General features: G+C 43.6%; 1 protein-coding gene across 2 annotated transcripts in view; it reads right to left on the reverse strand.

The window, feature by feature from the left end:
- BBS1 (Bardet-Biedl syndrome 1) overlaps positions 1 to 27,118 on the reverse strand; it is a 541,250-nt gene that overhangs the window by 461,906 nt on the left and 52,226 nt on the right. For both annotated transcript variants that reach the window (XM_078660785.1, XM_078660786.1), the window contains exons 4-6: positions 23,461 to 23,733; positions 14,953 to 14,999; positions 14,420 to 14,458 (exon numbers count right to left, since the gene is read on the reverse strand). In XM_078660785.1, the coding sequence (XP_078516911.1) occupies positions 14,420 to 14,458; positions 14,953 to 14,999; positions 23,461 to 23,733 (359 nt within the window). The remainder of the gene's footprint in view (positions 1 to 14,419; positions 14,459 to 14,952; positions 15,000 to 23,460; positions 23,734 to 27,118) is intronic.

Genomic DNA, 27,118 nt, shown 5'->3' on the forward strand with positions numbered 1-27,118 from the left:
GACGGACCCTTCACTATGTGCACACCAACACCCCCTGAAGAAATTCGCATATTTTAGATTACGCGGGGCAACCAGGTCACTTTACTCCATCTTGCCAGATGAACCCACACAATTGAATACACTACAAATATTACTAACAGCCCCTACCCGGAAAAACCTGGTCACGCGTTTATATGATGCGGCCCATGACGAACAGGCTGAGAAACAAACTGCAGCCCTAGGCAGAAGGGAAGTAGCACTGGGAGAGCCAATAGACGAGCAAGACTGGCAATACAGCTGCACACAACTCACGCTCCTCACGTCAAACTGCAACTTACGTATTATACACTTCAAATTCCTTCATCAACTGTACTACATGCCGGCCAAACTACACAGACTGGGCTTAGGAGAGACAGATTCCTGCCAGCGATGTAATGCACAGGATGCAGACTTCTTACATGTATCGTGGTCATGCCAACAATTACAGACATATTGGGGTGAGGTTACCTCCACACTGACTGACATGTTGTCAGAACAGATCCCTAACACCCCCCTAGTATGTATTTTAGGTGTCAGGAAACTCAAACATGCTAAGCGCAGGAAATTCCTAGCATTCCACAGACCTCGCGACCCAGGGACTTCTGGGAACCACTTGTCCAATATTTACTAGCAGCCCCGGAACCAGACAACACAAACTGATTAATAAAACCGTTGAAGTTCTTACATCAATATGTTAAACGAAACACACGAGAACTAGACGAAAGGTGAAGTGCGCAGTGGGGGGCTGGGAGGACTATAGAATCACAAGTGAATTCGACTACTGTCTGCTGAAGCTGGAACTATAAAAATGCTAACTGATGTGTGTATCGTAAAGATTGTATCAACAAGTGTCACATATTGCTACATGTTGGGAAATGTAATGTCTTATATGCCAAATAACTGCTGGTTGGAAGAAAAAATTAAATAATTAAAATTAAAAAACCGGTTGGACCTGGTTCTATTCTATATTCCTTTTTTCTTTGCCACAGTATTACTTTGTTTTGAATCCAGGCTTGTGAATCAATCTCCTCCATTTGCTCTATTACCTTCCCTTTTGATATTTACTTAATTTTCCTGGGGAGTAATTCTGCGAACTGGTTTAGTTCTCGTAGGGTGGGCCTTTTCGTGGATTTGTTAATTGCTATTGCCTTTCAGATAATTACTTCTAATTAGAAGGATACCACCAAGGTCTCTTTTTCTGCTTGGTGGAACCTGCTCTGCAACCATCAAAGACTGGATAGAGCTTCTGCCACCACATCTCAGCAACTTCTCCGAAAGGAAGCCTTCTGGTCTCCACTCATCAATTATCTATCCGCATCTACACTGCGTTACAAAGAGAGTTCCTTCGCTTATCAACCACCATAAGTATTATGTGATGTTTCCTATATCATTTTTATGATTCAATGCATGGGTTTCTCTTATGTTTCCTAACAATATATTGAGTGTACCTTAGTAGTTTTAGATAGTCCATTTGATATGGGTGTTGCTTTATTTTTTATTTTCTTCTTTTTATTTTCTTCTTTTTTCCTCCTTTTTCTTTTTCCCTCTTTTCTTTCCTCCCTCCTCTCTCCTTTTTGCTTTTTTCTCCTCTTTTCTTCTTTTCCCCCTCCCCCTTTCAAAACTGTAAAATGCTGTTTTGTTTTAAGGTACAACATTTCACTAATGCTTCCACTCTCTGGTTTTCTTTGTTTGATATTGGTAGTTCTCATTCCTCCTCATTGTACATTTTGCTTGTTAGTTTTTGCAATTTTTCTACATTCATTGCTGTGTTGTCGTACCTATGTTCCTATCTGCCTCAATAAGGCTCTTTAGACTAAAAAAAAAAACACAAACCAGCCTCAATAAAGCTCTTTAGACTAAAAAGAAACCACAATCAGAAGCCAGCATTTACGAAGGTCAAGGACACAAGCCAATGACAAATATGGGCAGAGAGTGGGCGGGGCTTCCATTCCATACTCCAGTACAGCAAGTCTTGCAAAGCAGCGCTTGTGTGCGGACTCTAGGCTCGACCTAACCAGACATATTCAAACCAACAAAGCGTGCTAAATACCCACAATTCCAGAATAATGTAAATTCACCTAGAAAAAAAATGCACAAAAATGAACCTATCAACACAAAGTACTCTAAATCCTAACAAACACAAACCACTACAAACTCACTCTCAGCATACATCCACAAAAAAATCACCCAGGCAAAATCAATTCAAGGACTGCAAAAAACAATAATCAAGAAACAATCTCACCATACACTCAAACCAATGTATCCATTGTGAAAATAACAACAAACTAACCAAAGTACAGATGCTCCAAATACGGAAAAAGGAGCCAACACATAACCTGGATATTCTGAAAAACGAATCTTCAGTTAAGAAAACCCATCATCCAAACATAAAGACACAAACACACAGAAGCGGAAAAACACTAAAGCATCGACAAACCTATACACACAGATACAATCATATTTAAAAGACAAATAAGTAAAGCTTTAACAGTAGAAACATTTGTAGATACAATATGGAAGCCAACATTCTTCCATAAGTACAACCAGAAACAGAAAACCAGAAGGGAATATCACAATTCATACAACACCAGCATATTTAGTGTCTGCTCTGTTGGATGAAAAGTTAAACCTTTTTTTATTGGCATTTTCCTACCTTTAAAATCACTAAATAAGCCAATATTATTCTGACAAAACCTTCTGCTTTCTGTAGTATCCGTTGCTCTGCTCTTGGAGACCTACGCAATACTTTTTGCAAATTTAATTAATGGACATCTTAGGAAAAGTACAGGGAGATCCCTGCCATCTATATATACTTGTAAAACATAGTAGACTAAAAAAAATTATCGCCATTTCCATGAAGTCTACCCAAGACACTAAATCTCAGACATTGTAATGCACCGGACTGTCGGTAGTGCCACTGACTACTTGAACAATAACGGTAAAAGTAAAACCAAATTCCAGGAATTTGGGCTTTAAAATGCGCTTTATTTTTCAGTTTCATTGACCAGTGAGGATTTAAACTATATATTGTGAAAACATTCAAACACAAAAGGGCTTCAACAGCTCTTATTTTAATTTTCCCCCTCATTTTCACCGGAGCCCATAACTGCAGGGTGGGAAAAATGGATGACCACAGATGAGGACGTCAACCTCTGACTGGTACAGAAATAGCAGACGCAAAGTGCCTATTATAAAGTATCAGGCAGACTAAGCAACAGAGATATTGAGGACTTCACTGAGGCTGGAGATGACAGAAAATATTTATTAATGCAGCAAAAATTCAGATAAGGGGGGGCGTGGCTTGGGAAGCCATCATGGCGGACGCAGCTTGAACGAGCTCCGCGTGTCTGCCTCTTTAATCTGACATAATCCTCTAATTACCAACTCGGTGCACCCATCCAACGAAGAGGGAACTGTCTCTGCCTTAGTGTATCCGGAGCGAGGCGGAGATCAGGTTGCTGGAGGCCAGCTGTGTGCAGCCGCAGGAGCTATCTGGTAGGTGGTGTCGATCAGGCCTGGCACCGCGGGCGGCCACGGCCTCCGTGAGACGCCAAAGACACTTGGACCGGGGCCTGCCTTAAGGTGAGGAGCCGGGAGGCACAGGGGGGCCAAGGCAAGTGTTGGCGGTGTGTCCGCTTTCCGCCATGCCGGGGCCCGCTACTGCAGGATGTTGTCCCTGCTGCCAGGTTTCTGGTTGCGGGGGAGCCTCACGGACCGGCCCGATTGTGGTTGGGGCCACGGGGTTGGCCTGGACTGGGGCCCTGCTGGTGGGGGACGGGCACTTGGGTTCCCGGCGCTGGGGGTGCGGGGGTGAAACTCCACGTGGCGAGGCCTTCCTGGTGTCATTTCTGAGCTTCCCCCGGGTACAGTGCCCATGAGCTGGCGTATGGCTGCCGGGCTTTCTGCTCTCCGGGGGGGCGCTGCCTGTGCCTAGAGCCTGGAGTCCCACGCCGCGTCCTCGCCTTATTGCAGCATCGTATATGCCCCTGTAGACGGATCCGTGCTGTGGCACTAGAGGCATGTGCATCACCCTCTTGGACCCCCTGCGGGCACTTCACTATCGCTACGTGGCATAGAGAGTATCATTGGCACCGCCTGGCTGGTGGGGCAGACGACCCACAGTACGACCTTCGGTCAACAGTGGACCCACTGTGTGCCTGATTTTGCGTGACAAAGGAGGATTGCATTGCGGAGCTGGGGCTGCTGGGTGGGAGTGGTAGGCTGGTGGGCCGGCGCGGTAGGTCCCGCTAGAGGAGCCTAATTGGTTTTCTGCTGTGGGTTGCGGAGGCAGCTGGGCTAGGCCTGGTACGGCTTGTGACCTTGCAGTGGGGATTTCCGTGAGGAATGGCCCATCGCGCTTTCTCCGGTGCCCCCTACATGGTAGATTGGTGCGGCTGTGATCCTGCGACCAGCTGAATCCTAACCAGAGTCTCCTTGTGGTGGCTGTGACAAGAGTTTGCGATGGAGAAGGATAAGCCTAACGCCTCGAGCCAGAACCAGAGAACCATGGACCTATATGCCACGACTGCGAGTGGTGGTTCCCCATCGCGCCCAATCCCGGACAATGCAGCTTTGCTGGCGGTCAGCACAGTGGCTAGAGACACACTGGAGGCTAAGATCGACGCAGTGGGCACAGAAGTCTTCTTCTTACGTCAGGCCCTGAGGAAAGCTGTGGATCGGATCACTGAAGTGGAGACGAGAGTGTCCACGGTAGAAGACAATGTTACGACCCTCCAGCAGCTTGTAAATAAATTGGCCGCCATATCTCAAAAACTAGCCACTTGGGCGGAGGATGCAGAAGGCCTCGCAGGGCGCAATAACTTACGCTTTGTTGGTTTCCCCGAAGGCTGCGGGGGTAACTCTATGAACTGCTTCCTTACCTCGTGGCTCAAGGATCTGCGGCCTGCCGAACTGCTCTCCACATGCTTTGTAGTCAAGAGAGCTCATCGAGGGCTCACTACGAGGCCGCTTCCTGGGGAGGTTCCACGGACGGTTATTGCCAGGCTGCTCAATTATGCGGACAGAGATGCAGTGTTGCAGTTTGCATGATCGCACAGAGATACACTCATCTTCGACTCCAAGCCCATAATAATCTTCCCGGACTATACCCACTTGGTACAGGAGCAGCGGCAATCCTTCACAGCAGCGAAAAAGTATCTATGAGACCTGAATATCTCATACATGCTGCTATATCTGGCCAGACTCCGGGAAGTGTATAATTCTAAGACATACTTCTTTGACTCGCCTGAAGGGGTCTTTGCTTGGTCTGACAAGCGGATGCATTTGAAACCTCATTCCCTGCTACCCCTGGAATTGGACTCCTCAAGAAGCTCACAAACGAATGGACCATGTAGAACGAAATCCAAACACGACGCTGTTCTGGTTTGATACCACGATCATCCAGCCATGAGTGCGTGCCTTGATTACTTTACCCTAGCATGGCTACCAATAGACTGCAGTTGACTTGGAGCAGCTTGAAACTAACCCGTCTATCCGGCACTGGGTAGAGGTGGAGACGTTCCACTAGGGTTGAACTGACCCGGACACGTGTACCCCACTGTTAAGGTTCTACAGGCTGTTGGGATACATTAGAGGGAGGGTTCTGAGATCTACGGTCAGGGTCCTGGGCCGTTCTCTACTGCGACAGATGCTCCGATTTCATGGGGTATCGGGGAAGGGGGATGGGTGGGAAGGGTGTTTTTTGGGTTTAGAGTTTCGTAATTTTTTTTCTATTTCTTCACACACGCAGACACATGTCCCACTGTCCACTAGGCAGGCCAGTCTATCTGGTTCCAATACCTTACATACGGCCGCCCAGCCAGTAACTTCCCACATGACTGAATTAACCATGCAACACTGACCACCCATGGACAGACACGCAGACATGGGCAGCATGAGTCGGCCATTCTTAGCTCCCATAGCGCTGATCTGTTCTCGCCATACCACACACTATACATCTCCAAGTTGATTGCTCCCCCTCTTCCTTCCTCCCCCCTCCCGTTTTACTTTTCTCCAATTTTTATTCTTTATTACTCTTTTCTTTTTGATCCTTACACCTCCTCCTCCTTTTCTCCTACTACAGTCACGAATTTCCCTCTTATTTCCCCGCCGACTTCCTGACTGAACAGCTTGCTTTAGGTCCCGAGAGCTGAGACGGACCCACTGGCACGCCAATAGGCACGCCAGCCTGATAATCAGGCTTCAGCACACGCACCCACGTCGCGACCGTCTCGCTCGACCGTGACCGCACAATGATGTGCACACATTAGATTACCTGTGGGGGAGATACACGCCAACACATCTGACATGCCATTGGGCACACTGGGCAACCGGGTATAATGCCAGGATATGGTGGCGACGGGCCTCCCTACCCACCCCGAGACACGAGGACGGTACGTCAGTCCCGCCGCCTGGCCCCGCAGCTACCGCTGTGCTAACACACTATGCCACGGCGCCAGGGTCGAGTCACACATCACTGGATGGGTCCCGCCAGTAGATGCCATCTGGCGGCAGTCACTGAGAGCAGGGCCCACGGAGCTTCGCACATTACAAGAGCATTGTGACCACTCATGTACCACTACACCCAGCCTACATGAGGTATGACTCTGATGATGTCCTGAATATTATTATTATTATTATTATTATTATTTTATTTTATAGAGCGCGTAGTCACCCGAAGGTATCCCAGCGCAATATGATGTAACAATGTATGTTATGAATAGACTCGCAGAGATACCATGTACTGTTATGGCATAAGTCAATGAAAGATGCAAGGTTAATGTTTTTGTGAAAACAATAAAATATATTCAAACAAAAATGACTGAATTAACCATAGTAACATGGAATGTCCGAGGGCTGCCTAATAAAATAAAGCGAGGGGCTATTCTAAGGCAGGCCAAACGTTATGGAGCTGATAGCCTTCTTTTGCAAGAGACTCACCTCTTGGTCCCAACGGGTTACCCAAGGAATTTCTTCGCTCTCATATGTCTACGTTAGGTCCACATATGTTGGACACAATACAAGAGGCCCTTGACAGACATTCTTTGCCCCGGGACTGGTGTCAGGCGGAGATAGTTCTCTTTTTAAAACCAGGCCGTCCGCCAGAAAAGCCATCCTCCTACCACTCTATTTCCCTAATTAATTTTGAACCCAAACTCCTGGGGAAGGTTTTAGTAGATCGCCTGCGGACCTGAATTTAAGAGCTGGTCCACTTGGACCAATCTGGTTTTATGCCATATCGAGCCACCCGCCACACTATCCTCGGGGTCCATAACGCTATGGCGTTGGCCCCAGAGCTGGGATGTCCCGCCGCCATACTCCTTGCAGATATAGATAAGGCCTTTGATTCCTTGAGCTGGGAGTATCTATACCAGCTTCTGGAGGCTAGTAATATTGGCTCGCGTTTCAGGCATACGTACGCCTGCTGTATACTAAACCTATGGCTTCGGTCCGTGTTGCCGGTCAGTGCTCTCCCCCTTTCACCATTGGCCGCAGCACACGTCAGGGTTGCCCCCTGTCTCCGCTCTTATTCCCCTTGGCAGTAGAACCCCAGACGATATGGGTTTGCGGTGATCCGGTGCTTCGACTGGCCCAACTCGTAACCAGATGGTATAGCATTATATGCTGGCGATGTTTAATTTTTCTTGACCGATCAATGGATATCGGGCAAGTGCATTTCACAGATTCTTCGAGTCTGTTGCCAGACCACCGGCCTCCATACCAACCCTTCCAAATCTGTGTTATTCCCAGTCTGCGGGCAGCAGGGTAGAGGTACATGGGCATCTCAGCTTAGACATGCTACGGATGGCATTCAATATCTGGGGGTATATGTTTCTCCCTGCCCCAAGACGTCCTGGCTGAGAAATATCAATTCCCTTCTTGTTCGGCTTCAGGAAGAGACCTCCATATGGTCTTCCCTACCTCTCTCGTTGTACGGCCGTTCTACGATTTTCAAAATCGTTTCTCTCCCCAGGGTGCTTTATCGACTCCGTATTATATTCCGCGGTCCTGGTTCACGCAAATAAATACTATACTTAATAAATTCCTCTGGGGTGGAGGTGGGGTAAGAGTGGCACTGCAGAAATGTATACAATCTATATACTGTGGAGGTATTGCTGCTGCCGATGTATACTCATATTACGCAGCCTCTCATCTCCTGGTCATAAATAAAAGGTGATACAATACGCCTACAGACCAGGCGTATGCCCTAGAACATGCAGTAATGGCAGGGAATCCTCTCCTATGGTTGCTATACAGCATGCGGAAACTTGATTCTCTGCCTCACGCCGGTAGAACGACGAATCGGTTGTGGAGATATGTGGTCGGGTGGATGGGATGGAGGGGGCGCCTGACCCAAGCTACGCCATTGTGGCAAGGTAATTACCTGCGCCAGGTGACAGCTTTGAGGGCGTTCTGCCAGTGGGATCTCATTGGCCTCTCCACTCTAGGAGATGTCATGCGAGGCACAACGTTAAAATCTTTCCAGCAACTCGAGGAAGAGTTCCAACTTCATAAAACCTAATTCTATAAATATCTCCCGTTTTGCCACGCGCTCACTCCAGCGATTCAAAACCTACATGACCTCTCTGAATTTCACCCACTGGAAGACCGCCTCCTTATGAGGGACGTGAACGCTCACAAAATAAGGCAGGTTTATCAAACACTGACTACACATGCAAACCACGACCTTCCAGAAGACTAGGAAGGCATGGCAGGATGACATCCCTGAACTGACTGATGACGATTGGGCAGAAGCTATCGCCCACCCTAGGGGCGCTGTGGTGTCCTCTAGATACTGTCTTATTCAATTTAAATTTGTACATAGGGTATACTATACACGCCTTCGCCTTTGGAAGATGGGAGTTATAGCTTCCCCACTGTGCCTACATTTTGACATGGAGGAGGGGTCAAATTTTCACACGGTGTGGGGCTGCCCTGCAATACAGCGCTTCTGGTGCAAGGTTCAGACTTGCCTTAAGGAGGTACTGTCATGGGACCTCCCGCTGGATCCTCGACTGTTCCTTCTTCATAGCACTGAAGATATAGGGGGAACCGGTACAAGCAACACTTACTTTTCCTAGTGCTCACGATTGCCAAGCGGGATATCGCTCAGCTTTGGAAAGGAACTTCCCCGCCGACAATGGGTAAATGGCGTGGGGCGCTCGACACTTGCATGGGGGCAGAAATTCAGTCTTCCAAGCACGGGGATGCCCACAAAAGCACAGGACAATTTGGTCTAGATGGGCTACCTACCGGGGTATACATCTTCCCTCTCTTCTCTCGAAACCCCTTATGAATCTGCTTCTATTGGTTGTTAATGGCCATTTCATATGATATTATGTCTGACTTTTATATTCATTGTGCTCATGTTGTCAATAATATTTGCCAATGCTCGGTGGTGGGACGTGAAGTTTTGGCTTTTACATATGTTCTGTTCGCAAAGTGTATCTTACACGTTTCCCAATTTGTATAACATGCTATCATCCTGTATGCAATTGATGTATGTTGGATACTCACTGGCGAGGTACTTCGAACATTCAACAAAACATGTTTTCAAAAATAAAATTAAATTAAGGTAAATTTATCATTTAAGGGACTAACAATAGTATATTTCCATTGATTAGACTGTAGAATAGGTTGTGTAATAGAGATGTTGCAAGATAGTAACAAGCTACGTCAGAGTCCTAGCCAAATCTGTAATCTGGCATTTATGCCTTTCTGTGTTGAGAATTGTTTTTCCTTGGACCCAGGGTATGTTTCCACACAAATGTTATGCATTTAGAGGAGATGTAGCCTAACAGTCAGAACTGCTGTCTTTGTACCAAGGGAACCAGATTCGGGCCCCGGCATTGGCTTAACATCCAGTGATTCTGGACAGATCACTTAATCTCCCTGTGCCTGGGAAAAAAAGACTAAAAAAGAAAAGAACCAAAGGAAACACTGATTGAAAGGGGGAAATGAGTCGCAAAGCTGCAGGTCCATGTTATTCCCAAATTCATTCTTGAAAACTTCAAATGGGAGCAAAAAAAAATTCCAGAGTAAAACCACACCCATATGATAATAGTATATCGTGGGGGGCAGTTTTGGTGCCTGCAGAAATCTCAGGGTCAGAATAAACCTGTTACGATGCATGAAAGCTGCTTTTGTTTCTGTAAATCATTTCAGTTTTAGCGTGCTTTAAATAAAGAACAGAATGCCTTTGGCAGGGGGTTCTGAAGTTAAAGTTTTCTCTTAACCAAATGCGATGGGAAAATGTACATTATGGAGAAGTGTGGCTCAATGGTTAGAGCGGCAGACCCTGATGCAGAGGTCTAGCCCGGGACCAGGGTTCAATTCCCCGCCTCGGCGGGTCTTGGGCTCAAAATTCCACGGACCTGATAATTCTCGCCTCGGTGCCTATTCCAATCATGGAGTCCCACTCTGCAACTCTGGGCAATAGCTTGCTTAATCTCCACAACGGCCCCCACAACGCTAAGGATGCCTGGCCTCCACCTTGGGGGTGCCCAGGAGTGGACACCTCACAGGGAAAGCCAGGATGGGTTCCACAGCGGTATTCGTACAAGCGCCTTGAGACCCTTGCGGGTGAGTAGTGCGCTATACAAGTATCAATTTACATTATTCACAATGCACCTGTGGCAAATTTGAGGAGATAACAAGTGCTTCAAAGAAAGTTCGAACAAAGGTACATGCTGCTCGTCTGTACTTCACTTATACACCTCACTCTTATTTATTTTATTTTTTTATTACTTTAAGAGTTAGGTTATTTTCTTTTTTTCGTTCAAGAAACTGCTGATGATGACAAAGTGAGCAAACTGGCGAGTACCAACCAGAAGCTCCATGGATGGTGCTTACATGAGGCACTTTCTGACCCACCTCACATTTTTCAGTTACACTTTTTAGTTACATTTTGTTAGCCCATTGGGAGACCATTGGCTGATGGGTTTGAGACCTGCAATGGGTGGTTGATGAGTTTTTAATAATAACTAACACATGCGGGTGGACATGACAAGATAAGCAAGCATAGTCTCACCAAAGAGTTAAACAGGATATTAATTTGGCAGAAACTGTTTAAAATGATCATGTGTTTCTTATAGCCAGGTCTTGTCTTTTGAAGTACAAAGTATTCAAAGGCAAGAGTTCTACAGTCATCCCAGCTTGTAAATAGCACAAAAAAAATCATAATTCAGATGCAGTGGCCCATCTCCTTTCTGGAGCCCTGGTGCAAATGCATGTACCACGGTAAGGATTGTCCAGCATCTGGACTCCACGTACACCACAGGGACGGCAGGATGTTGTCTGTTAGATGCTGTCTTTTTAGAAGTCTTATCTAGAGACACAGAACAAACTTCTTGACCACCAGCAGTTCTGCTATTAGTGGAAGCTCTCCTTATACTTACCAAGGGAGGCTGCTGGCGAGTGTTGTGAAAAAGTAAGAGCAACAAAGAGTACTGAAATCCCAATGGAAATGTTTTCCGTACTATCTAGTTCTGGTTATAGTTGCCTACCCACTGGCTGTGAACGTGATTGTACTGCACACAAATTTAGGAAGGGGAAGACAGGAAACTGTTTGAGAATCGCCTAGCCAAAGGCTGCAGCTTTGAGAAAACATGTATCCAGTGATTAATGCTTGCTAAATGCATTAAGGACAGCCCACGTAGGTACCCAACAAACCCAAAATAGCTCAACGATGGGCATATGCTTCAGGAAAGCTTCTAATGCTGCCATAGGCCTAGTGGAATGAGCATGCGGTTTCAGAGGTGTCAGAACACATCTTATGTGGTGAGCTTAAGATAAGAGTGGAACAATCTTTGATGCAACAGTTGCCTTTGCTGTCTGGGATAAGTGCAGCAAAAGTGATAAGAAGAGGGCCAATGTAGAAAAAGCACCAATATTTTTAAATTAAAACGAAGCCCTAGAAATATTCAAATTGTGTGGTGTTTCCTCAATTGAGGACACAAGTCTTGGTTGAATAGCCAGAAGAGTTACTTATTGGTTGAGTTGAAATTCTATCAACCTATTATTAATAAAAGAGGGGACTATTCTTAGAACTGTTTTTTTTTCTTTAAGAAAAACAAAATATGCCTTCTACAAGATGTTTGTTTGACGCTCATTGTGTTCATTACTGAGGGAGTAGCAACCAAGAATGTTTTTCCTGTAAAGAAGACAAATGTCACAACATCCCATAAGCTCAACTGATTTGTACAACAATATAAGAGGGACACAGTTGAGATAGTAGTAGCAAGTCAGACTGATATAAGTGAAGAATTTAGATATAACAGAAGGCTCTTAAAGTGTCTTCTACCCACCCAGTTTCCAAGTAACAAAATTCTCTGGGTCTATTAAAATCAGGAGGGAAAACAAAGGTAATGTTTGCAGGCTTTATCTATGATCCCTGGACCAGTGAGATGAATCTTGAAAGGGACGTGAATCATACAAGAATGCCAGTAAATGTTTAAGGGAATGCAGACAAACCAGGTGACAAAACCAAAGCCTTTTGCTCTTATACTGGCGCCTTGTGGTGTCTTTGACATTTGATTTTGACATTCTTTGTTGTGCAATCCCTAGATTTTCAAGAACGAGGCTATAGATTTTTGACAGGGGCATGCTGAATGAGATGTAGAAGTTGATGAAGTTACGAGTGATTACTGCGGAAGAACAGAAACAGGAACAACCACTGAATTTGACTACACAGAATAGGGCTAGGAGTATCCTCTCCAAATCTCCAGGTAGATAGAATATATCCTATTGTAAGAGTCATATGCATTAGAGGAGATGGAGGAAAGGCATAGAGAAGTTTTCCTGATCAATTACTCAGGAATTTTCTCCTGGTAAGTCAGAGACGAGACATGAACGTGGGACATTAATAACTTTTCTGAATTGCAAACACTTTGATGTGGGAAACCCCTAACTTGCTGAAGAGTGAGTGTAAAATTATCAGGTTTTACCTGCATTCAGAACAAATATAGTATAATCAGCTGGATTATTGCATACTACATCTAGGTGAAAAATCCAAGGAAAGATGGTATTCAGAATCCACAGTTCCATGCCTAAATAGCCAGTTAATAGAATGTGTGAGATTTTGGTCAGGCCACCTAATTCTAAAGAACATGGTTGGAGCATTTTCTGTGAAGATATATTTTCTCGAAGAAGAAAAGGACACAAGTTCAGTTCCAGCAAAAAGCTGTAGCTCTGGGTTATTCATGCAGAGATTACATTCTTGAACTGAACAGTCCTTGTCTGGAAGCGAGAAACCCAAATCAATACAATGGGTTGTTTGTCATTGTTATCCGTGGGATCAGTGGCTGAAAGTTTATGAGACAGTTTCCACTGTTTTGAGTGAGATAAAGAAACGTTGTGGAATCTGTGAGGATCCACAAAATTCCCAGGACTGCCATTCCCATACTTCTCCAGATAAAAATGGTACGCTACTTGTGTGGCTGGGCCTAGTACCCACGACAGGAACAAACCAAATAAGGAACCATAAGGCCATATTGACTTTGTAGGATCATAGTTTTCATCTGTTACTTTCGGGGGCACTAGGCTGAGCCACACAAGTGGGTTATGATTTTTAATCATTATAATAGTGGGACTACTGGTTGGTAGGAGGTTTGACAATCCCCACAGATTCCAGTACTTTCCCTCACACAAATGTGAGGAAAATGTGTGCTAATAGCCAAACTTTGATGTGTGCATGGATTTCTTGGGGGGGGGGGGGGGGGGGAGTAGCAAGCTACAACTTCCTGCTTCCTGGCTTTGTCTGGGTCTCTAGGTTACAGAAATGCCCAGGGTTCCTAGAGTTCCATAATTGCCAACTGACCCCAAAAAAAACCTCTATTGTCTTGCCGCTTTTGGGGGTAAGGTCATAGCCTGATGTCAGGAAGAGTTGCTCCAAGCCATTTTGTTTTTATGCCAACAATTAACAAGTATCCAGTGCTCTGGGAGGGAGGGGGAGAGAGGCAGATTGGTGGTACACATACCCTACATGGTTGTGCCCTGGGTGTAGGAAACTTGCCAATGCCATGGGGAACCTCATTGATAGTCACATTTAGAGGCTGTGGCTTCCCAAAAAAGTGAGGTCCTTCTCCTACCTGGCCGCCAAGACTTGAAACTCCCTCCCGACCCACCTCCGCCTGACCCAGGACCACCTCGCCTTCAGGAAGCAGCTCAAGACCTGGCTGTTCGAGCAGTAGCGGACCCCCCCCCCTAGCGCCTTGAGACCCTCCGGGTGAGTAGTGCGCTATATAAATGCAGTTATTGATTGATTGATTGATTGATTGAGGCAACAAGATGTTAGTCATGTGGTACCCATGACCAGTCACATACAATATGAGGCACTACATCGGAGACTAAGTTGTATCCTTCATATTAATTAAGAAAATTGGAGAACTAAAGCAATGCTCACCGTAAAGATCGTACAGACAGTGGGATTTCAGCTTTACCTCTGGAAAGAAAGACAAAAAACATACACATTTGAAGCGACATAGTCACCACTGACAATTGCGTTCCAACAACAATTTCTGTGAAACCTTTAGAGATCATGTATAGTATTAAGGATGAGTTGGGCAGATAATTTTGCTGCAGGTAACCTGAGATGGATTGCAGGTGCAGTGATCCACCAACAAGTAAGCATGTAAAATCAAGGTGTCAGGATCAGTCTGAGGTGCGTCGGAAAACTTGTGACTCAGAGATCCATGCACCTCTCAACCAAATTGTATTCTCCTTTGCAAAAAATAAAAGAACTCTGAATTGTTAATGGCTGTTTTGATAACATTTCAAACTAATTATGGCATTTCTGTGAATATCTACATTGCATTTGTGAGCTAATCGGAGAAACAGACATTACTGTTCATTGGCCTGGCCCTTTAGTAGAATTTGATGCAAAATACATGCAATATTACAAGGCATTATCTGATCATCACATTTACAGGCTCCTACCGGATTCCTTCCAGCATCTCCTTCAGTGTCAGTGGATCAATTTTATCCTGCAGGATGAGAAAAACAGCACAGGCTCAGCATTTGCAGACTAGAGCATATTAACGCAGTAGCGCTAAATAAAGGGCAATGATAAGAAGGATGCTACAAACATTTGTCTAGTCCCAAGCTGGACTCTTTTCAATAACACAATAGAAAAAATGTTTGGAAGGGTTGATATCTAATGATCTAAAGTTAGGTGGTGGCAGTAAAGTGTACGGATCTTTCGCTCGGGTGTGTACCATGCAAAGAAGGAAATTGTGGTGAAAGAAAAGATAGTACAGATGATCATCTCTGACCATCCACTCTTGTGTGAGCAAGGGACTGGTCTAGACAAGTAATGAGAGAGACAGAAGTCTGGATATTCTGCAGATGCAAGATCATGCAATACAGTGAAACCACAGGGAGAGCATTGAAAAACCCTAGAGCTCTGTGCCAAAAAAAAAGTGAATGACTAAGACGCTAGGTGATCTGTGCATCAGATATGAAGTCAGCAGTGTTAGGTTGGGAGTGAGTCTCTTGGCAGGCAGTGGGGTCACTTGGCATATGACCTAAAGGTCAAGCACAAGTGCAAAATACAAACTGAGTGCCGCCACTTCAATGTCATGGTGGAATTCATATTTTGACTATTAACGTCTATCAGCTGTAGATGGTCTATAGGCAGAAGCAAGTAAAAACATACAGCAGCAGCGTTTGATCAATTTTCTATGGTAAGCAAAAGGATCAAACAACTCGGCCTAGGAAATAACACATTTTGGCCCACCTCATCATCCTACTGCTGCATGAGATGTTCAGAAAAATGTATGTCTAGGATGGAAGGAACGTTTGACAGGCTTACTGAGAAGGTGGGAGAACACGAGTCAAGGAACGTGGCTCTGCAATATTTAGTTATTTTTAAAGCGATGTATTGTAAATTTGAATATTACATAGCATATAATATAGTACACAGCTTCTTGAATTACAGTATATGTTATACGGAGCCTAATCACAATGTTGCTATCAAGTCAGCTCTGCAATATATAGTTAATGAAATGAGACAATCATTCTGCATGTGAACCCTTCATGTCAAACTGCTGACATTGAAAAGAAGTGAACAAACTAACAAGATTGCCAAAAGAAAATCATGAAATTTGTTTGGGAAAAGGAGCAGAGCAATACAGGTGAACAATTAAAAAGTATGCTATTAAGCCGTTGATCCTAATCTGCGGGTATTCATTACAGTGGATTAATTCTATTGATTATGTGTAGGACAGATACTTAAGCAAAAGGACAAGCAGGCGGAAAGAAATGTTGTCTTTGCAGCCCGAACTCACAGGCAAGTGAAAAACGCTTATTAAAAAATTGAAAAACAGATATTAGCCTGCACATGGGTGATACAGAAATGTAAAACATACTATTGGTGGAAAATGTTCACATTAAGGATGGACACAAACCATTAGTTTTCACACTTGGTGGTGAGAATGTTCATTCTGAGAGGCCCACGTCTTGGTTAGGTATGGAGTTGTTAGAGTAGGATGTTCGGCCTCAACATGTTGCAGGGACTAAGAACGATAGCACTGATTATCTGTTACGCCTGCTATTGGACTTAGGTTGCAAGAAAAAGGAAGAACAATGTGTATGACCATTTGGAGTGTTTGTTTGTGGAAAAGAAAATAGCGTATAAGGAAGAATGGAAGAGCTGCACGAAAGAGGAGCAAAACTTACAAATGGTTGTTGATTATGTGAACTCTGGGTGGCCCAAGGAAAGGTGTCTTGCTAGCATTCTGTGGTAAAATGCCAAAGTTTCATCACAGTTAGGTTTGGAGGGAGGATTTTGATTAAAAGAATAGGTAGCCAGAGGACTGGTGGTGCACACCTAAACCAAGTGTGGATAATATTTTAAAGCCCAGAACAGAACATAAATTAAGTCTAATAGAGGTGCCTAGCATGGAGGAAGAGTAGCTATACCAATAGTCTCCAAGTCAGTACTGATGTGTTCCAAAATATAATACATACAAGTGCTTGCACACTGCAATATATGTCTCATAGCAGTCTTGTCTTTAAACGTTTTGTTCAGAATTGTATATGTTCATATCTTAATGCAGTTTTTAAGTGTACAAATCATTGTTCAGAGTGAGTAACTCACAATGACTGGTATCCCTGTACTCTTCGGTATAGCATAAAGATCGTGCTTTGGCATTACTGCGTGTATGGAGAATATTTGATGTATGGTGACAGGTGGATTCCATCTATTAGATTAAGGGCTAAGCTGGGGCATGTTGTGCATTTACGGATGAACTTCTGCAAGAAAAAAACATGTGAAACCTGTGGCTGGCCCATGATGGATACTGAAGTGGGATTTAGAGTGCAGATGTACCAAAAACTGCAAACTTGTGTGCGCTTTGGAACCAAGGGAGAATGTACCCCCAAATTTAGTGTACGACGTGGCATAAGACAAGGCTGTGTTTTAGCTCCGTTACTGTTTATTTTATTCATCAATGAGATTGATGTTATTTTAAAAGGTGTTCAAGCAGATGCTCCCAGTCATAAAGGCGTGTCATTGCCGGTGTTATTATATGCTGATGACGCTGTGCTTCTTTCTAGGACCCCCCTGGGACTGCAAAAATTGATGGATAGATTCTCACTGTTTATTAGGGACAGGAAAATACTCATCAATAAGGATAAGACTCATACCATGACATGTGGGGCTAAAAATAGGAAACACACTGCTTTTTTTATTGATGGTAATAAGGTGCAATCAGTCAACTCTTTCTGTTATCTTGGAATAACCTTTTCCCATGATAGAAGGTGGTCTAATGAATTTAATAATGTTAGTAATAAAATGGCAAAAAGTGCCCATGGAATTTTCAAATTTGCAGCTAAAATTGGGGACAGACGAACAAGGGATATGCTGCAAATATACCACGCAAGATGTGCCAGTATTGCATTATATGGCGCGGCCATCTGGGGCCATAGTAGTGCCCACAAATTGCAGCTCGAGGAGAACTCCTTTTTTTAAAAACTCTTATGTCTGCCCTCCTCAGCCTCTACTGTATTGACCCACTGGGAACTAAACATTAATTATTTGAGTGATCTCTTAGCCTTAAGACCACTAATGTTATGGCATTTGATCTGGCTCCAGGATGAAAAGACCCTAAACAGATCTATAATTGAAGACTGTCTCTCACTAGACATGTATAGGAAGATCCCGTGGATAAGATATGTTGTAGATTGTTACTCTCTAATCTTTAAACTTGATGTTCTGACTAACCCGAAAGCTGCATTGGATATACCGAAATCAGAAATGAAAGCAATCTTCATGGAGAACATGGCAACCAAGAGGACTTCTTCTAGCCGGTCTATGACAACAGTTTCCTTTTACAACAAATATTCTTACACCGAAGGTTTTCCATCTTACCTTGTGCGGGTAACGAGGCCCTCTCACAAATTTGTTCTAACCAGACTCAGGTTCGGAATTGTGCATGAGTTAGTGGCATTGCCTAACATCAAGCAACACCCCATAGGACCGTGTCAGTGTGATGGTATATCGAAACAGAGCACCCTGCACTTTTTACTTTTATGTAAACTGTATCAGAATTATCGAATTCTATATTTAAAGCCTCTATTTGTCAAATATGGGGTATATACAGTGGATGCGGCAATGAGTTATTTTTAATATGAAATCTGTTGACATTTGTCTTTATACAGCAACGTTCTTAATCAAATCTATCAGTATACGCAAAAGTATGATTTTTTAGCAAATTGGTCTGTACTGTTTTACACCTTTCTTACAAACGCTTTTAATGTTTTCTGTATATGTATTGTCGATATGTGCTTTTATGGTCAAATTTTTTTGTACCGAATAAAGCTTCATGAACTGAACTGAGTGCAGAAGTGTTAATCTTGTAGGCGTTCGCAATAAGATTTTGGAGTATACCAAGTTTCTTATGGTTGCTAATGAGGCCTGGGTGAAACTAGTTATTGACTTTATTGAGATATGCATCATGTGTTGGTTTTAGTAGATTGTTTATCAAAGGGGTTCAAGGTGAGGTCGTTAGAACTCTCAATACCCCAGTGGTCAGTGAGTCTTTAACAGATTTTTTCCCGAGGGAATATTTTCCTAAAACAGTTTTGGGTAATGGAGTTACATTTTATTCAGGGTAGATGAAGTGTTTTATTGAAAATACAAATGAAATACATTTGTTATCTACAAGGGAACACCTTAGCTGAGAGAGTAAACAGGATAGTTGGCGATTACATTCAGTTGGCTAAGGCTAACAATTTGTTGTTTGCAGAAGTAGGAGTCTCACAGGAAGAAACTATGAAAAAAAGAACAGGCTGTGAGGATCAAATGAGAGAGAAATGTGAGGAAGAGCATGCTAAAGTTTGGCTCTGTGGGGAAGATTGCAGAGGCTTCCAGATGAGCGGGAAGTGGTCGCACAAGGAGATGGTTTCCAAGGTTTAACCTCATAGTTGTAAGGTGTCCTCCCCTCATAAAGGTCTATTGCAAAGTTCTTCTGTTCTAATCTGATTCTACAGAAGTATTCCTAATACTGTAAAGCATTTTCTACTGCCTTGCAAAACGAGTCTTACTGCATTTGAAAAGTCTTACTGCTTTTGAAACTGTTACTTACCTGAAATTGAGTTCCTGAGTCCAGTGGATCCCCAGAGGCTTAAGTTCATCATACTAAAAGTTCAATTTGTGGTAGTGTGGTCGAGCAGTTAGCTTTATCAGAGGGCTGTGTTAAGCATTTATTGTACACACTCAGACAAGAAATGATAGCACAAACTCAAAGACTGAATCCAGAACAAATGTTTTGTATATTTTATTTCTAAAACAAGAGGAACTTAGTTGCAGGCAAGCAACAGTTTCAAAAGCAGTAATACTTTTCAAATGCAGTAAGAATGGTATGAGCCAAGACTCAGTGATCATAAGGCATGCTATGCAAAAGGAGATCTGGAGAGAGCAGGACCTTGACTTCAACTGTGTTACACGGGGTGGAAGCTGTCTAAACATTTTGTTTTTGGCAGTGTTCTGAGCATTTTATTATAGTAAGTATTGATTTGTAAATTTTTCATGTGCTATATTAGCCGAGATATTTGCTGCACTCTTTTAGAGAGCTTTTTCATCAATTCCCACTGTCCTACCATGGCACAGAGTTTGTCAATGCACTTCCAACAATGTTCAATATTCAAAGCACATTGCAATCAAGTCCTCTCAGTCGAAAGTATGCAGGTGTATCCTCTTGAGGGCCAGAGGCCTACACTCAAAAACCATTGAGCTCCTAGCTTGCTTGGTACATGCAATCAGCAATATATTACAGCAACCAAAATCATGGGCCTCATTCTGCCAAGCGTTATCCCCTTCCAGGAGGTAAAATGTCATGAGGAAAATTAACATACCAACACTTCAGCTCCTGTACAACCATGCAGAGCTTTCCAACTACACCATCCGTGTCTGTGTTTAAGAAAGATATACGGCTGTGGTGCAATACTTCAGCAAAATATATTTACTTTATTATTTTCCATTTTAGGTGTTTGGTCCATCAATGTACTTACATAGGTCCTTCCACTAAGAAACAACCGACATAGAAACACCCTACATAATACATTAAACATAACATATTACATTACATACACAAACCAAAATAATTATGACTATCTACATTAAATCACACAAATGAACACTACAAAGCCAAGACAGTGAAGGTGATAAACAAAGACAAACAATGTTTGTTCATTTGCAGAAACTGGATTTAAACCCCAGCTCTTCAGGTTGTGGGGTAAGTAATGCAGCCATTAGACAAAACGTCATCTCTCAATTTAATTGACGATATTGGCGGGAGCTGGAAGAGACAGTTTGGTTTATTTGATATTGTTAAGGGTTTCACTTTGGATAAATACAGAACAGAGCTCTATCTTAGACGTGAGTAAAATATTCAGTTCTCGAGGTATTGTGGTAAGCCAAAAGAAACGCATGGCTAGTATCTCTCGTTATCCACAGGTTACACCTTTATTTCTGGGCAAAACCAACTCAGCTTTCCAAAAGTTAAAGTACTTTTACATTAGGTAGCAGTAACACCAATTATTTACAGTGCTAAGAAAACCAAAAGAGTGATATGGAGTGCTATATAAAAAGTAAGTTATTATTACTTGTAGTTCTGCATTTCCCTTCATAAATGCTGGATTAAAGTCTCAGTATGCAAATGGGGGAACGGCTCATACCCTACATGGCCCAACTTGAGAGCAATGGTTGCTGTCTTACACACTTGAGACTGAAGAGGGAATTTAGACCCAGGCAAGTGATCTGTCAGGTCATCAACAATGGAGAACCGCCTGGTATATTGTGAGATCCCTGCCTATAGGGCAGAGTAATTCAAACTGTGGGGCGCGCGACGCCATCTCAGGGGGGCCGCGCACTCCACCATAACATTTCACCTTTCATGTTTCCACGGCGGAGAGGCCGAGGCGGAGAGGCCGACTGCCACCTGATTGGAACTTGCTCTATATCAGGCGCGCAACACCTATTGGGCCCACGGGGCTTCAGCCCCCCCCTCTTCTGTGCTGTGCATGCACAGATTAAGGATGGCTTTATTGCGCTGCTCGTGCACACGGAGACAGCGTGCAGTACTGTGCACTGCACACTTGCTGCATGCGCAGTTGGACAGTGCTTCTCAGTGGAGAGCATGGTCTTTGAATGGTACTCATTTTATTGACCACAGAAGTTTCTTTGAGGAGGCTTTGCAAGAATTAAGTGGAGAACCCGTAACAATTTGCACACATTTTATCTTGAAAAATGTAGTTTTGGAATGTGTAGTAAGCCTCTGTCATTTCACCGCACAAACTCGCACACCTGCAGTTTACTAAACACTCTTACTGTGTTTAACATTATTAGCCAGATATGGATTGCGGATACGGTCGATTTATGTTGAATACCAGGTTCCGGAATTTTTTGTGAAGTGGTGGGGGGGCCTGACATCTAAATAAATTCAGCTGGGGGGGCTTAACCTAAAAAAGTTTGAAGACCTCTGCTATAGGGGATCTCGCTGCCTTCAGAGCAAACAATAGTTCAGAGGTAGTATTCAAGACAGAATAGAATGTGGAGTGGGTGCAATGTTTGTTTGTCATACCCCCGCCCCTACTACCAATCCTGGGCATACTTATTTGCTTTTTTTTATTAAACAAACACACAAAGCAGGAGTTTGTCAGGCACATCTAGAGATGTTCATAATCATGCCTTGCACAACGCTCCAGAACAGGGAATTCCACTGACTATCACCCAATGCTAAAAAAGATAGGCGACAATCATTATGGTGGTTCCCAATCTGGGCGCCGCGGCTCCTTGGTGCGTCCTCCAGAATAGCCTGGGGCGCTGCGCCCCAAAGGTTTCAGAATTACGATTTCAAGCCATAAATTGCCGGTAACATCACAGAAATGTGAGTTATTTGGTAAAAGCATGAAACCTCTTTATCCACGAGATGGCAGCAGAGCACTCTTTATTAAGAGCCATAACTGAATACTTTGACATTCAAAAGCTACATCGTGTTCCTTCACCCAAACGAAATTCATACCTTTCCTAAGAAGTTGCCTCAAAGGCTCTCCAACAATACTATAGGTAAGCATATTATTTAATAGCTTCCTTTAGATTCGTTTGGCACAGATTGCAACACCTCATTAGTGGGACCTACAGGAATTAACAAGCTGGAAATTGACTAGATGCTGCCTCGAGGCAGAAAATAATCACGGGGTACTTGTTTCTGACAAATATATTTTACATTGTATGGCTTCTTGATTAGCATTAATCTTCGTTTGGAAATAAAATATTCCACGTAATGTGTCAGGTCTCTAGTCTCCGTGCTCCCTATTAGTTGCAACATACTAATATTCCTGGAAGAGTTGTGCTGGGGCTTGAAGATTTAAATGTTCCTTCTTTGGAATAATTCCAATAAAATTCACATTAATTTGTGCAAGGCGTATTTATTGGCACATCAACTGAACAGCCAACACGTGTTTCACCCCTGAACGGCCAGCAGGCCTGGGGCTTCTTCAAGGCGGTATTGATACAATCTTATGGTTCCGGTTCTTAGCGTAGTCAGGAAATTTAAAGGTTTGATCTATTAGTCACGGCGTAATGCCTAGTCTATCCAAATCCGGGTCTGGTAGAAATCCGGGTCTGGTAGCTCGTCGAGCTACCAGACCCGGATTCACGAGGCTTCATTGGATTGAAAAAAGAAATATTTATGCGGATCAAGGAGAAATAAATCCTTAGATTGAAAATATTGGCACTCAAGGTACAAGGAATACAGAGACTGAATGAGATGTGCACTGGTGTTTTTTGATATAATATAAAGTAGTCTCCAAGTCCATGAACCACCCAACATTACCAGATAAATGGAAAGAGGGACCAGATAATCTGTGTTATATTCACAAGATGAGGGACTTTATCATTCTACAGAACAACAGGAAAATGCAAACGCAATATTGACCCTATACCTCTTTGGCTTGGCTCCACAAGTCCTGCTCCAGTGGGTTCACGTCCATGACGGGAATAGTAAACTTGAAATAAGGACGGAGGTTCTTGTAGATAAAGACAAAGGGACCAGAAGCAACTGCAATAGCTGGGGTGCGGGGCTCATTTTGATCCATCATAAAGGAGACTACGCTTGTGGGGAGATCGAGCAGCGCATTCTCCGTCATCAGGCTGGTACCCTTGAACACCTTCAGCTTCATATTAGACAACCCGGTTCCCAAATCACCAACTACCAGCTGGGAAGAAAAAAAAAGGTTAGAAGCATAAGGTGCAATATGAAACAGTCACATTTGGCACAACAAACCCCGCTCTTTCTTCAGTTAACTTAGACCAGTCTTCATTGACGACTACGGATTAACCCTTAAGAGACTGCATCTATGTAATTAAAACCACAAACTTTTAATACATGGTTATAACCTCTCATTGCTCTTCTAAGAGATACTGTCTATGACTATTTGTCTACACTGAAACCAGTGTTCTTTAACCGGTCACACATTATACAACAGAGCCATACTGCAGAGTATACAGATGACACAGTCTCGGGCCTTGGACAAGTTTTGATGCAGGCCATACTGATGTTACAAGCTCAGTCTTCCGACAGCAAAGCTAACCCTCGGGCTTCGTAGACCTAGTGTAAAGAACTCTCACAGCAGAGCTGACCCTACATTACACAGACATCAGGATTTGAGGTCTCAAACCTGCTAACCTGCAGGATACACATCTTATAGACTCAAGCCTCACCAAGCAAGACCACCCACAGGGTACCCAGATCTTACAAGCAGTGGCAGTTTGTAATTAGAACATAAGGGTGAGCGGAGGAGCACACTCTCACATGCACAAGTACACCCATTCGCATTACGCACCCACATATACACATACATACATACACGAATGCATGGTATGCACCAAACATTAAATAAGAATATAACACTTACATTCTGCAACATACCTGGAGAGAAGCCTCAGAGGTTCTAGAAGGGTTGGGACTGCCACCTCCCCTCATTGGCTGGAGGGCAGGCTGCAATCCCTCACTTGTCACAGAGTGGGATGGTCCTGTGAGAGTCGCTAGCCCCACCACACACTGTGACGAGGTGTCAGTGATGGACACTCTACCCTGGGCACCTCATGGCTTAAAACTGAAGTGCCAGCTAGCAGGCTATCAATGACGCTCCCCCTCGTCATGAGGGGGAGGTCCTCTAAGAGCTTTGCTAAGCTGAAGCGGTCACACTCACAGGATGTGTGACATCTTCAGACTGGTAAAGTTCAGCTCAGGCAGCAATACACCTGCGCATTTAGGGTGTGTATTGCACCTGGTTGCCTGTCCTGAACAAGAAGACTATCTGTCAGGCTGATTTTGCTCAGCCTGACAGACACTGTTTATGTTGGGAAAAAGGTGAGTGGGTGCGAGCCCTCCACCCGAACGGACGGGCCACTGCTGATTACAAGTGTAGGCAGGCTGGATCTATCCTACACAATGAAGACCTCACATGCCTAATATTACAAAATTGATGCGATCTATTAGGATTTCCAGATGTTACAGGTTTTGCCTACATTTATCCCTCCATCTGTACATGGCACTTTACAGTTCATCACGATGAACAAGTCTTCAGGGTCTTGAAATGGTCCCTGTCCAGCCTAGGTCCTTAAACAAATTAAAAATAACATCTTTTTCATCATTCCGAGGAATGATGGAAAGTCTAGGCACCGCGGGAGGAGAATTAAATGAAGAAGTGTATATCCCCATTAGAGGAAAGAGGGACAACTGTACCTGTGTTAAAAACAAATTGCCTTCCTGAATAAGGAATAGGAGCGAATTGGCCCTGCTTTGGGAAAATTATTAAATCAAAATTGATAACAAATAAACAGCTGCACAAGAAGGTGTAACATGTATACAGCTGAAATGTCTTCCATCCAGATGAAGGCTTGAAGTGACCAAGCCGAAATTATGAATTTGTCGTTACTATCCCTCGAATACGTACCTCATGACAGGGAAGTAGATAGTTTTTGTACACACACCCTATCACTGGAATAAACTTCCCCTTAGTCACCGCTCCTGCTCAGACTTCACTTCCTTCAAGAAGGGGCTGAAGACTTCGTTGTTTTAGAATACACTCCCCTCTCTAAGCAGTGCAGCGCCGAGATACTCCTCCGGGAGTGATTCATGCACTATATTAAATGTCGCTCTCATATCATCATATCCTTATCATATATGTTAAAAATAAAAAAGGCTAGAAGAAAAGAGTGACAAAATAAAATCTATTATGTGAAGTGGATACGATGATATAAGATGTGCCCCAAGTACTGTAGAGATTCTCTCTTCCAAGGCCTATTTAATATTAGAATTTAAGGATGAGGGTTGAGTCTGCTTGGTTAGGGATATAATGTTTTTATGTGTAGGATGTACCTAATTTCTAATGAATTTATGACATTTGTTTTTTGATTATAAAATTCTTTCACAATAATAAAGAATGAAATAGAGAGATTTAGGGACCAATTTAGTTATTGGTGGTAAGCATACTCTGTCACAACGGAGAAGGAGTATCCTTACCGCCAAAAATATAATCCACCCACCAAATTAAACTCCAGGCGGACCTTTGAGCTAATCACAGCGGAGACTACTCAGTCTCTGCCAGGATTAATCCCCTCTGACGTCCCTGAGGACCAAGGGCCATCAGAGGAGGACCTATCATTCCACCAACTTAATTTAGATGGGTAGAATGACCTGTCAATTTTCACAGTCCGTCACCGCCAGGAAAACCCTGGCAGTAGGAGGAAGTGAAAAATGCTGAATGCTTTCCTCACCGTGGGAGAGGGCTCCCATGACGAGGGGAGCACTATATTTTTCATTATCGTAAACAAAATCCTGTTTAAGGATTTTCTTTTTGAAAATTAAAAAAGGAACCTGTTTGGTACAGGGCTCCGTCCCGCTGATAAAGCCATTTACCAAACAGAAAAACGCATTGACAGGAACCGCTGTGATTGCAGTCCCTGCCAATGCTTTATAAATGAATGCCATCTTGGTGGTCAATTATAAATCTGGTGGGTGGTCACTCCACCTGGCCAATTGAGTAATTTACTCTGTTGACCTGGTGGAATAACGGGCCATCCATCAATATATAAATGAGGCGCTTAATTGTTAATTCTTCTAAGGTCCCATGGATATGAGAAAAAAAATAGGTGAAAGGATGTCATTTGTAGTGTTGTATATTAGTTCCTAGAACAAGGAAAAGGCCAGCCCTATTATGATGTCATCCTTTATCAAATGGCACCAGAAAGACTGAAATCCTGAACAAAGTTCCTAACAGTTTCCTAGTAGGTCGGAACTTTCAGGCAGAGTGAAACGTGGATGCATTAAACCCTGTTCTTAAGAATGTTTCTTTAGACCTCCCAGGACCTGAACACCTTCCTCTCAATATTTTAACCTACACTGCCAAATTCATAAGAAAGGCAGTGATGGATCAACTGCAGGACTTGGTAGAGAAAAGAGGACTTGTGCAGGCCACTATGGCTGGCTTTAGGCCTGTTCACAGCACCGAGTTGGCGGTCATTTTTTCCTTGGATGAACCGATTTTATGAAACCTTAAAACAAAAGACGATGGTTGGAATGCTTGCTAAGATCTC

Source organism: Lissotriton helveticus, chromosome 9 (genome assembly GCF_964261635.1).
Source record: "Lissotriton helveticus chromosome 9, aLisHel1.1, whole genome shotgun sequence".
Taxonomy (NCBI): Eukaryota; Metazoa; Chordata; class Amphibia; order Caudata; family Salamandridae; genus Lissotriton; species Lissotriton helveticus.